This window comes from Aethalodelphis obliquidens, unplaced genomic scaffold, assembly GCF_003676395.1.
Source record: "Aethalodelphis obliquidens isolate GAN/ISIS:26980383/991018 unplaced genomic scaffold, ASM367639v1 scaffold53, whole genome shotgun sequence".
In the NCBI taxonomy this organism is placed as follows: Eukaryota; Metazoa; Chordata; class Mammalia; order Artiodactyla; family Delphinidae; genus Aethalodelphis; species Aethalodelphis obliquidens.
In genome coordinates, this window is record NW_020837997.1 from 6,887,316 (window position 1) to 6,899,930 (window position 12,615).

At 52.8% G+C, this 12,615-nt stretch overlaps 1 protein-coding gene and 1 long non-coding RNA gene across 4 annotated transcripts in view; one reads left to right on the forward strand and one right to left on the reverse strand.

Moving 5' to 3' along the window:
• KANK2 (KN motif and ankyrin repeat domains 2) overlaps positions 1-12,615 on the forward strand; it is a 23,648-nt gene continuing 11,033 nt past the window's right edge. For 2 of the 3 annotated variants that reach the window (XM_027085039.1, XM_027085042.1), the window contains exons 1-3: positions 1-1,678; positions 2,689-2,804; positions 3,263-4,474. In XM_027085039.1, the coding sequence (XP_026940840.1) occupies positions 2,768-2,804; positions 3,263-4,474 (1,249 nt within the window). In that variant the 5' untranslated portion in view covers positions 1-1,678; positions 2,689-2,767. Of the gene's footprint in view, positions 1,679-2,260; positions 2,474-2,688; positions 2,805-3,262; positions 4,475-12,615 lie in introns of all 3 variants that reach the window. The other variant, XM_027085041.1, reaches the window with a different exon arrangement.
• The window catches only part of LOC113608582 (uncharacterized), a 20,543-nt gene continuing 17,896 nt past the window's right edge, over positions 9,969-12,615 (reverse strand). The window contains exon 3 of the long non-coding RNA XR_003428364.1: positions 9,969-11,544. This is a non-coding gene — a long non-coding RNA (uncharacterized LOC113608582). The remainder of the gene's footprint in view (positions 11,545-12,615) is intronic.

Below are 12,615 nucleotides of genomic sequence, written 5' to 3' on the forward strand. Positions count from 1 at the left end.
ACCCGGGCTGGGTCGGGGTTCGAGTCTGGTTCGGGGTTCGAGCGTGGTCCCCACCCCACCCACCCCACCCCTAACCCTGGGGCGTGATCTCGCCGGTCTCTACCAGCTGCTGCCTCCAACTCCATCATCTATGCCCAAACTTTCCGGACTTTGAGTGTCTTGGTCCCGCGCCTCTGCCCCGTCCTCATCTTTGACCCTGTCCCTGCTTCTCTCCCCCAACCCCATCCTCCATCCGTTCCTCCCTACCCCTTTGCCCCATCACTGCCTCCCCTCTGCACCTCTCCCACGTCTCCATCCTCCTTTCTACCTCTGTCCCGCCTCCCCACTCCCCCACTCGGTCCTCCTTCGCCCTCCTCCGCGGCCGGGCCGGAGCCAGGCCCAGGCGGCGGGAAGGCGGCCGGGCGTCCGGCCGGGCTGGGCCTCGGCCTGGCGGCTGGGCCGGCGTGGGGAGCAGCAGCTGTTTGCCATTAGCTGGGGACCCCGCAGGCCCCGCCCCTACCCTGTACGGGGCGGGGTCCTCCTCGCCCCCGTCTTTGAGGCGGGGAGAGGAGCGGGAAGACCCCAGAGACGTCCAGGCTGGTCTGGGAGGGGGGCTTTAGGGAGACCCCGCCGGACATTCAGGCCTGCCCGGGATCCCCCTCCCCTTCCCTGAGCCTCCCACCTGTCCCCTCTTGGAGTGTCCTGTCCCTTTCTCTCCATGTCTCTCTGTCCTATCCCGTGTTCTCCGCTTTCTCCAGGGGTCCTATAGAGGGAGAGGAGTCTCAGCCACAGACACCCACCACCATTACGCTTTCCCCCACCATCTGCTTTCTCCACCTGGAGTCAGTCACCGGCCCACGTGGAAGACGGTCAGGTGGCTGGAGACCCTCAGACCTCAGTCTCTCTGCCTGGGAAATGGGCAGAGGAATGTGGCAAGGGGCTTAAGGGTGGCTTGGCTGGCAGTGGGGGAATCTACCAGGCTTAGGATTCAAATCCAGACCCAGCTAATTCCCCCTTCAGTGACCCTGGGCAAGTCACTGTGTATTTCTGTGTCCCCAAACACCGCATCTGTAAAACAGGGTGATAACTACCCACCTGGTAGGGTTGTCATGATGATCAAATGAGTTGCTGGGATGATGATTATAGTTATTACTGTTATTCGCCTCACACCCTCCACCTCCAGGGTTCCACACCGGGGACCGTTCCTGGTCCCTGCCTCCAGTCTCTCTCAGGTCCCCAGAAACTTTTTTTAAATTCACTTTTATTTTATCAGCTGTACAACGCATCATGCGGGATCTTAGTTCCCCAGAGATCGAACCCATGCTCCCTGCATTGGAAGTGCAGAGTCCTAGCCACTGGACCGCCAGGGAAGTCCCTGCAGAAAATATTTTTGATCACCTCCCTGTTGTGCATGGAATGGCCCTCCAGGCAGCTGGAAAACCAAATTTCCTACAATTGGGTGACTGTGTGTTCCAGGCATTGAAAGACAGAGAAGTGAGGACAGAGACGTGGAGAGACAGGGAGAGACAAGTGAAGAGAGACACAGAGAGACAGAGACTTGGAGAGACACAGAGAGACGTGGAGAGACGAAGCAAGACGCTAAGCAAGGAGGGTGTGAGACAGGAGAAGCTTGGCTGCCCCTGGAGCCCCGGCCCCGCCTTCATGCCCAGCAGGTGGCCCACCTGGCCCATCCTCCCAGGTACCCACTGCCCCAGCACCTGCAGCTTGCAAAGGGTCCTCTCTGGTGGTGGGATGGACCGGGACCTCTGCAGCAGGGTGGCTAGGGGTCAGACAGCAGAAAGGACTGGCCAAACTCAGGTGGAGTGTTGGGGACAAAAGTGCCCTGGCCAGCCTCCAGGGCTGGGGGGGGGCAGGTTAGTGAGAGGCCCTCCTTGTCCCTCCTCTTTGAAGCCTCCAGGCACCCCCTCTTACTTCCTCCCCCCACCCCCACGACTTCTCGGGCCTCCACCCGGCCTTCTATCCCCGCCGCGCTGCCCCCCGCGCCTCCCCCCCCAGCCCTGAGCCGGACGCGTCCTTGGTTGGGGTGGTGGGGGGGTGGGGGCAGGAAGTTCTCGTGTAGCCCGGCAGCGAAACTGTTTATTTTTAGAGAAAATTGTTTCCATAAAGGGAAAAGGCTTTGCTCCTCGCTGCCTCCCCCCAACTTTCCCTACCGCCCCCCACCCGCACCGCCTGGCCTGACCCAGCTCTGTTTTGGGGTCCCCTACCCTGAGCTCTATTCCTCTTTGTGCCCTGTGTCTCTTGTCTCCTCGGATCCTTGCAGGAAGGCTGTCTCCCCACGAGTGCCCCAGCCCTCGGTCCACCTAAGCCCCCATCTGTCCCAGCAGCCAGCTCTTGCCTGGGCTAAGGGGAGGGGGCTCAGGAAAGGTGGGGCCTGTCAGGCTTAGGGCTCCTCCTCGCCCGGGAGACTTGTGGAGGCGGGGCTGTGGGAACAGCTGGAGCCTGTCCAGGGGCCGGACAGATGTGCGGGCAGACTGTGAGTTTTGGTTTCTTTGTTCCAGGCTCTGGGGGCTCCCCACCCCTTTCCACAGCCAGGCTGGGTGTGCACCTATGAGAGGGTCCCACGCCCAGGGGAAGGGGGAACTTGCGGGGAGGTGGAGGGGGCAGAGGGGAGAGGTGGCCACATCCCCTCCCCTCCCCCAGCAGATTCCCAACTGTGGGGGGGGGGGCTTCATCACACCCTCTCCCCAGGTAAGCCTCAGCCCGTGCTGCAGGTGGTCTGATTCACAGTCGCCCAAGTGACTCTTGAGGAGCGTCTGCAGGCAGGAGGATGGCCCAAGTCCTGCACGTGCCAGCCCCCTTCCCAGGTCAGGGGTCTCACGGGGAAGAGGGCCCTGCCCTGGGGTTGGAGGTGGGGGAGGGGAGACACGGCCTCGGGGAGGGGAGAGGGCCCTACTTGAGGAGGCTGAGGGTAGGACACAGCCCTGCCCTGAGGGCCTGAAGAGGGACAACTTGGTTCTCCCCTGGAGAGTGTGATGGGAGAGACTGGGTCTTCCAGGGAAGGAGGTTGGTCTGAGTGGGGAGACAGGGTCCTGTCTTGGTTGGGAGGTTGGAGGCACAGCCCTGCCCTGGGAGGGTCTGAGGGGGTGACAGGGCCTTGCCCTGGCCGGGGAAGGCTCAGAGACCGCAGACACAGCTGAGCAGTTGAGCACCCGGTGGCCTCCCATCCTTTGGGCAAATAAGCCTTGACCCTCCCAGGGGAATCAGTTTGCCTCGAGGAGGGGACCGCAGTGTTCAGAGGCACTGGCCTTTCCTCCCACCCCAGGGACCCCCGGCCCAGCCTCCCCGCCCACCTTCCCCTCCAAGGAGCCCGACCTGCCCTACTCCGTGGAGACGCCCTACGGCTACCGCCTGGACCTGGACTTTCTCAAGTACGTGGATGACATCGAGAAGGGCCACACTCTGCGGCGGGTGGCCGTGCAGCGCCGGCCCCGCCTCGGCTCCCTGCCCCGCGGCCCTGGCTCCTGGTGGACGTCCACCGAGTCTCTGTGCTCCAACGCCAGTGGGGACAGCCGGCACTCGGCCTACTCCTACTGCGGCCGAGGCTTCTACCCGCAGTATGGCGTCCTGGAGACCCGCGCTGGCTTCAACCCGCGCGTGGAGCGTACGCTGCTGGACGCCCGTCGCCGCCTCGAGGACCAGGCGGCCGCCCCCACCGGCCTGGGCTCCCTGACCCCCAGCGTGGCTGGCTCGACAAGCTCACTGGTGGGCGTGGGGCTGCCACCCCCGACGCCGCGGGGATCGGGACTGTCCACGCCGGTGCCGCCCAGTGCTGGGCACCTGGCCCACGTGCGGGAGCAGATGGCGGGGGCCCTGCGGAAGCTGCGGCAGCTGGAGGAGCAGGTGAAACTGATTCCCGTGCTCCAGGTGAAGCTGTCGGTGCTGCAGGAGGAGAAGCGGCAGCTCACAGTGCAGCTCAAGAGCCAGAAATTCCTAGGCCACCCGGCGGGAGCCCGGGGGCGCAGCGAGCTCTGCCTGGACCTCCCTGAGCCCCCCGAGGACCCGGCGGTGCTCGAGACCCGGAGCGTGGGCACCTGGGTCCGAGAGCGGGACTTAGGCATGCCCGACGGGGAGGCAGCCCTTGCCGCTAAGGTCGCCGTGCTGGAGACCCAGCTCAAGAAAGCGCTCCAGGAGCTGCAGGCAGCTCAGGCCCGGCAGGCCGACCTCCAGCCCCAGGCCTGGCCACCACCAGACAGCCCAGTCCGTGTGGACACTGTCCGGGTGGTGGAGGGGCCGAGGGAGGTAGAGGTGGCGGCCAGCACAGCTGCGGGGGCCCCTGCACAGCGGGCCCAGAGTCTGGAGCCCTACGGGGCAGGGCTGCGGGCCCTGGCGACATCCGGCGGGGCTGAGAGCCCCCCTGTGTTCCGCAGCCAGGAGGTGGTAGAGACAGTGTTCCCAACACCCCCTGCATCCACCAGCAATGTCCACCTGGTAAAGAAGATCAGCATCACAGAGCGCAGCTGCGATGGGGCAGCAGGTGAGCCTTAGTGGGCGGGGGCAGATGGTGGAGGGTCCCTCCTTCTTCCTCTGAATGCTGGGGTCCAGCCCCAGCCCTGTCCTCCTACCAGCTCTCAGAGCCTCAGTCTCTTCATCTGTGAAAAGGGGACACTTATGCTGCTGACTCAGTACCTCTAGGTACCATGAAAAGAAATTGGGTGTCTGTTAAGCGTGTGTGCTCATGTCTAGCACATTGTAAATGTCTGGAAAACAGGAGGTATTTAGGGGAGGGTCCCCAAGGCTGTTGGTTGCTGGGCAAAAAATCGTCCCTGATTGGCAGAAACCAATCTCAGACTATGAAAAGGAAATGTGTTGTCTGTGTAACTTAGTGACGGACGGCTTCAGGCGTAGCTGGATCCAGGTACTCAGATATCCTCAGGAATCTCTAACTCCCTCTTTCTCTTCCTCTGTGAATCGTGGAGCCTTCTCTCTTAGGCAGACAAAGGTGGCTCCACCACTCCGGGCATCTGTCCTTGCAGCTCAGTGGAAAGGGAGCCCCTTAATCCAGATAGCACCAAGAAAAATCCCACGGGTGGCCCTCCTTGGCTGGCTTGGGTCATATGCCCATCACTGAGCTAATCACTGTGTATCTCACTGCCCAGGCCCAGATCCTGGGGGTAGAGGAGCCCCACCCAAGTCCTGAGGGAGGAAGGGGCTGCTCCCTGGAGGAACTGCTGAGTCCTCATTCCAGGAAAGGGGATGTGGGATGTGCAGAATGGCAGCTGTCCCACCACTGCCCGTCCTGAGGCCCCTGGGAGGAGCTGCCAGAATGATTCATAATAATAACAGCTGTTCTTTATCGAATACCAGTTTGGTGCTGAGGGCTCTGATAAGTGTTTCACCTACAGAGGAAGTTAAGACGGTGGGCTGTGCAGCCAGGCAACCTGGGTTCAAATTTCACTTCTTACTGTGTGACCCTGAATGAGAAGCTCCACCTCCCTGGGCCTCAGCTTCCTTATCTGTGAAGTGGCATAATAATGACCCCCCATCTCTAAGACTCTTGTGAATTAGTGCATACAGTAAGTGCTTAGCCAGTGCTTGTTACTCCATCTACTAATGATTTTCAGGTCAATTTTTGTTATAGCTGGGGAAACTGAGGCCTGGGGAGAAGCTTCACTTGCCCTGTGTCACACAGCCAGGATCTAAGCCCAGGCCATTCTGAACCTACAGCAGAGCTCAAAGGTGGGGCCCAGATCCCCATCCCAGCCTTGAATGTCAGGTGGCCAGAGCCCATGGAGGGACCAGAGGGCACCAGCTGGGAGTCAGGGACCCAGCTGTGTTTTCTTACTTCCCCATGTTGTTCCTGGACAGCTCTGGACTCCACCCTTCTGCTCTGTCTATCCCAAACATCCAGCCCTGCGACCCTGGACCCCAGCCAGAGGCCCCGCCCTGCCCAGCCTCGAGATCTCTTGAGAGGCAACCTCCATTCCAGACATGCCTCTCAGGGCAGCCACGGGGCCTTCTGCCTGCAGAACACACAGACCTAGCAATGTCCCCACCCTGTGCAAGCTACCGCCCCTGAGAAAGTTCTTCTTTGTGTCTCACTTGATTCCTTCTTGCTGCAGCCAGCCCTAATCTCTGCCTTGCTTGGGTGGAACTGGTGTGTGCTAATTCATTTCGATACCTTCTCATCCGGCAGACATTTATTGAGTGCCTGCTATGTGCCAGACTCTTCCAGGCACTGGGGACACAGCAGTGAACAAGACAGACAAAAGCCCCTGCGATAAACAAATAAGAGACCACCAAAAACACGTGAAGAAAAATAATTTCAGAGAACACGTTTGGAGCAAATAAAATGGGCACGGGGTGGGTGGTGGTTGGATGGGGTGGCGGCCTGTGTTCAAATTCTGGTTTCCTTGCCCCCTAGCTTTGTGCCCTTGAGCAAGCTGTTTAACCTCTCTGTGCCAAATTTGCAAATTGGGGGTCCTGACAACCTGATGTCACCAGATCAGTGTGATCTTAAGTGCATCAGTTGGTGTGAGTGTTCAGTATGGTACCAGGCGCTGGTAGGTTGCTCTTTGAACCAAGATGTGAAAGGAAAGAAGCAGCCGGGTGGCTGCTTGACAAGTGGTTTCTGTTTGTGTATTTGTTTTTCTATTTTTTGGCCACACCACAAGGCCTGCGGGGATCTTAGTTCCCCAAGCAGGTATCAAACTCACGCCCCCTGCAGTGGAAGCGTGGCGTCTTAACCACTGGACCGCCAGGGAAGTCCTTGATGAGTGTTCGGACTGTGTGTTCTTTTAGGTCGGTCAGCTCAATGGGTAGGTCAGGGAGGACTCCCTGGAGGAGGAGGCAGGAAGGAGCCCAGCCTCTCTGACATCTAGAATTTGCTTGCTGCAGCCAAGGGCAGGGAAGGTGACAGGCAGCCTCCCCCTCAGGCTGGCAAAGGTGGGTGGGGCAGGCAGAGGCCTGGAGACCCCATAAAGTCTCATTCACCCCTCACCTTTCAAAGGCACCACAGAGAGATTAGTGGGAGAAGGGGTAGCCAGGCAGGTGCATCCGTGAGATCTCTCCAAGGCTTTGAAATTTCCTGTGCTCTTGTTCGAAACATAGTCCTATGAAAGCAATTCATATTGTTTGTGGAAGGTTTGGAAAGTACAGACGAATCTGGAACACAAAATACAAGCCCCATAAACCCACCACCACCCAGACACAGCTGCTGTCAACACTTTTGCTTCTTTCCTTCTGATTTTTATTTTTATTTATTTATTTATTTATTTATTTTTGGCTGTGTTGGGTCTTCGTTTCTGTGTGAGGGCTTTCTCTAGTTGCTGCGAGCGGAGGCCACTCTTCATCGCGGCGCGCGGGCCTCTCGCTGTCGCGGCCTCTCTTGTTGTGGAGCACAGGCTCCAGACGCGCAGGCTCAGTAATTGTGGCTCACGGGCCTAGTTGCTCCTCGGCATGTGGGATCTTCCCAGACCAGGGCTCGAACCCGTGTCCCCCGCATCTTTACTGTCAGCATCTTTACTGTCAAAGATGCTATGCAAATATCCTTCTATGGGAACCCTTGATCCCCCCACCCCCTTTTTTTTTGGACTCGCCAAGTGGCTTCCAGGGATCTGAGTTCCTGGACCAGGGATCGAACTTGGGCCCTCTGGACTGCGGAAGTCCTTGACACACACAAACACACACACACCCTCCGTGTACAGGTTGGCCAAGTGATTTAATTTTTTTTTTTTTTTTTTTTTTTTGCGGTACGCAGGTCTCTCACTGTTGTGGCCTCTCCCGTTGCGGAGCACAGGCTCCAGACACGTAGGTTCAGTGGCCATGGCTCACGGGCCCAGCCGCTCCGCGGCATGTGGGATCCTCCCAAACCAGGGCACGAACCCGTGTCCCCTGCATCGATAGGCGGACTCTCAACCACCGCGCCACCAGGGAAGCCCCACATTTTTAATGTGTACATTTTGATGAGTTTGGCTTCTCAGTTCTGCCTTTGTAGCACTTAAGCAGGTTTAGCCAATGCATAAATGAAAGAGCATGGCTGTGTACCAATAAAACTTAAACGTGTGGACACTGAAATTTCAATTTCCTATAATTTTCACGTGTCCCAAAGAGAATCCTTCTTTTGATGTTTTTCCCAACCATTTAAAAATGTAAAAACCGTGTCCATGGGCCGTGATTCAGCAACCGCTGCTCAGTCATACACCTCCACCCCCACTGTAATATCCTTCCTTGCCACCCATCTTCCAGAAGCTTATTTAGATATTGGAGTGTTCTTGAAAACTATGCCCTATGCTTGTTTAATTTCCTAAAATGGTATTGCGCTTTAGGGAAAAAAAAATCTCATTCTGTTTCTTATTTTTTCCTCTCTACACACTATTTTGGAACTCTCCACCCTGATGTTTATAAATCTGGTTTGTCACTTTTAATGACTGCGTAGATTTCTGCCCTAGGTATGTGCTACACTTTCTTATCTGATCCCCCCCCCCCCCCCCCCCCTTGGTGGGCCCCCTGGGTTACTTCCAGCTCCCGGCCGCTTTGAACAGTATGGCGCCATCCTCACATGTCCTCTCTGGTGGGCCTGCTGGGTCACAGGGAATGTACAACTTCACTCCAGATTTCGTCTTATCCTCTTCGGAAAAGGTCTCCCTGTCCACGTTCCCAGCGGCCATGCTTGGGCCTGAAGTGCCCACTTCCCTACATCTGCACTAACGTACAGTTTTACCTGTCTTTCTAATTTTTTGCCCATTTGACACGGGTGCAAGGTGGTGTCTGCTTGTTTTTTTTCGTTTTTGTATTTTTTTTTTTAATTGGGGTATAGTTGTTTTACGATGTTGTGTTCGTTTCATATCTCCTTGTTTTAATTTGCATTCCTTTGAGTTCTGGTGAGGTTGAGCATCACCATATAAGTTTAACAAGACTCCTTGGTGAGCTGCTTAGTTTTAGCCTTTGTCCATTTTTCTCTGGGCAAGTTTGAGATGTTCCTGGCATATTTCAGAATAGAGGTTGGCAAACTACAGCCTGCAGGGCCAAATCCAGCCCACTGCCTGTTTTTATATAGCCCATGAGCTAAGAATGGTTTTTATGTTTTTAAATGGTTGAACGATGTGAAAAGAAGAATAACATTGTGTGATATGAGCAAAATTATATGAAATTCTAACTTATTAGAATACAGCCACGCCCACTCATTTATGTACTGTTTAGGGCTGCTTTTGTACTATTTGCAGCAGACCTTATGGCCCGCATAGCCCAACATATTTACTATCTGGCCCTTTACAGAAAAATCTTGTTGACTCCTATTCTAGAAAGTAATCCCTTGCCTGTTTTTGGCATTATGACTATCTTCCCACAGCCTGTATTCTTCTGTAGATTAACTTTGTCTAAGAGTTTTTTTTTTTTTAACCAAATAGAAATCTTCATGTTGATGTAGTTAAACCCATCGTATTTTTCTTTTTTAAATTTTTGATATTTTCTGCTTTATTGAGATATAATTGACATATAACATTATATCAGTTTAAAGTATACAAATTAATGATTGGATATATGTACATACTGCAAAATGATTACCACAATAGGTTTAATTAACATCCATCACCTCACAGAGTTACAGGTTTTTTTTCCTTGTGATGAGAAGTTTTAAGATCTCTCTTAGCAACTTTCAAATATACATCAGAGATATTGCGGATTCGGTTCTAGACCCCCTGCAGTAAAGCAAGTCACACAATTTTTTGGTTTCCGAGTGCATATGAAAGTTATGTTTACACTGTAGTGTAGTCTATTGTGTGGTAGAATTATGTCTAAAAAATAATGTACATACCTTAATTAAAAAATACTTCATTGCTAAAAAACACTAACCATCATCTGAGCCTTCAGCGAGTCATAACATTTTTGCAATAGTCACATCAAAGATCACTGATCACAGGTCACCATAACAAATATAATAATGATGAAAAAGCTTGAAATATTGTGAGAATTAACAAAATGTGACACAAAGATACAAAGGGAGCAAATGCTGTTGGAAAAATTGTGCCAATAGGCTTGCTCGATGCAGGGTTGCCACAAACCTTCAATTTGTAAAAAACATGCAGTATCTTCGAAGCACAATAAAGTGAAGCCCACTAAAAGAAGGTATGCCTGTATCTTATACCTGGAGGTTTGTACCTCTGGACCACCTTTACCCATCCCACCCATCCCCTGCTTCTGGCAGCCATCAATCTGTTCTCTGTATCTCTGAGGTTTTTCTGTTTTGTTTTTGTTTTTTTTATTCCACATTTAAGTGAGATCACCTCATACATTTCATATATGGTTAGTGCTCAGAGGGCTTTGTAAAGAGATCTTTCCCCTTCTTGAGGCCACTGATATTCTGCCATATTTTCTTCCTGTAGCTTTGTCATTGTGCCTTCATATTAGTCCTTCAGAGTTTATTTTTTGCATAAGGTGTGAGGTAGGGATACAGCCTGATTTTCCTTGGGCAGAGTAAGCTGCTTTCCCTACACCACCCCACAGAGCTCACCCTTGACCACTGATTTGTGGAAAGCCCTCTGCTTTACCCCAAGTTCTTTCAGACAGGGTCTGTGCTGGAACTCCTTTCCTTTGGCCCATTTCTTCTTGCAGCCATGCCCTGCTGATTTAATTATTGTGACTTTGGGAATATGTGTTACTGTCTCCTAAGCCAGCTTCCCCATCCCTGCCCATTTTTGTAAAATTAGCTGGCCATGGACTTTTGTTCTTCCTTATAAATTTTGGTAACAGTTTGCTCCATCTCCCAGTAGAATAACAATAATAACTTATCAGTTTTGTTATTGTTATTTTAGTGTTGCAGTGTCTGACCTTGAACTTCTCAAGCTGGAAGGAGCCATGCTTTTCCCTCCGGGCAGAACGGGCCATACAGCTGCACCACTTCACCTTTTTTTTTTTTTTTCACATTTTAAAAAATTGCGGTAAAATACATATAACATAAAACTTACTCTCTTAACCATTTTAAAGTGTCCAGTTCAGTGGCAATAAGCACATTCACGCTGCTGTCCAACCATCCCCACCATCTTTGTCCAGAACTTTTCCATCTTCCCAAATTGAATCTCTGCCCCATCACACACTCACTCCCCAGCCCCTGGCACTCACCATCCTACTTTCTGTCTCTATGGATTTAACTCCTCTAGGAACCTCATATAAGTGGATTCATGCAGTATTTGTCCTTCTGTGACTGGCTTCTTTCACTGAGCATAGTCTGATTTGCTGAGTAACAAACATCCCAGGTGTTTACATCAGGAGGCCTGAGTTCGGGCAACCGTGAGACCGTGAAGTGGCCCATCTGCCTCCTGATAAATTCCACTCACATAGTGCTTTTGTTTGTTTGTTTGATGTGAATTTATTGACACGGTTTAAAAAACAATCTGGAGATTCATGTAAAAACCCGGTGTTTGCTCTTGGTTCCCCATGGGAGTTGGAGCTCCCCGCTCAGGAATCCGCCTGGCCCGACTGGGCTGGGGCGCTGTCGGAAGCATTCATGGCCAATGTCTTATCCGTTCTATGTGCTTTACTTCTGCTGAGTGTTTACTCCCTGTTCTTAGCTCAAGTTGAGTGTTGCCCATGGACTTGAGGAAGTAGTTACTGTGGATGTCAAAAAAAGTTAACCGTTAAAGGGAATTAAAATGAATTGGTCTGCAGAGCCCCTGGCCAGTTGGCAGGAAGGGGACATCCTGGAGAAGTGGTGACACAGAAGCCACACGTGGCCTGGCCGGGGCGGGGCTTGGGGGGGAAACCTGAGTGGGTTCCGAGACCCGGGCAGCCACTCCAAGTGGCAACTGGACTTTTGTTTCTAGCTCCAGGCTGGTGATCCGGGGCTGGAGCTGTCTGCCAAGCCCACTCCCGTTTGTGCAGTGGGCACCCTTGGGGCCCAGGTCCTGTAATGTCACCTTTGTTCTCAGGCCAAACTGGGCGGGGTTTTTTCTAATGATGATAAAATATACATAACATAAAAGGTATCATTTTTGCCATGTTTGAGTGTCCAGCTCACATTGTTGTGCAACTGTCCCCACCCTCCATTCCCAGAACTTTTTCATTGGCCCAAACTGAAACCACCTGGGTGGGGTTTTAGTTTTCAGTTTCTAATAGCCCTTATTGTTTCTTTTTCATGATTATTGAAAGGAACACCTGCTTAATTTCTTTTTTTTTATTTATTTACTTATTTATTTTTTGGTTACGTTGGGTCTTCGTTGCGGTGCGCGGGCTTCTTATTGCGGTGGCTTCTCTTGTGGAGCATGGGCTCTAGGCGTGTGCGCTCAGTAGTTGTGGCTCGTGGGCTCTAGAGCACAGGCTCAGTAGTGTGGCGCACGGGCTTAGTTGCTCCGTGGCATGTGGGATCTTCCCGGACCAGGGCTCGAACCCGTGTCCCCTGCACTGGCAGATGGATTCTTAACCACTGCGCCACCGGGGAAATCCCCTGCTTTATGTTAAGTAAAGAAGAAGGAAGTGAAATACAAAATGTTATCTACAGCACAACCCTACTTCTGTTAAAAAAAAAGTATAATATTAAATCTTATCAAAATATAGTTTACAATTCTCTTGAATTAACAAATGCTCTTCAAGTGCTCTTGACGTGCAGGTGTTGTTCTAAGCTCTCTCCCTCACATTACTGTCTTTAGTCTGCACAATGCCATGATGTAGGAAATGGTGTTTGTC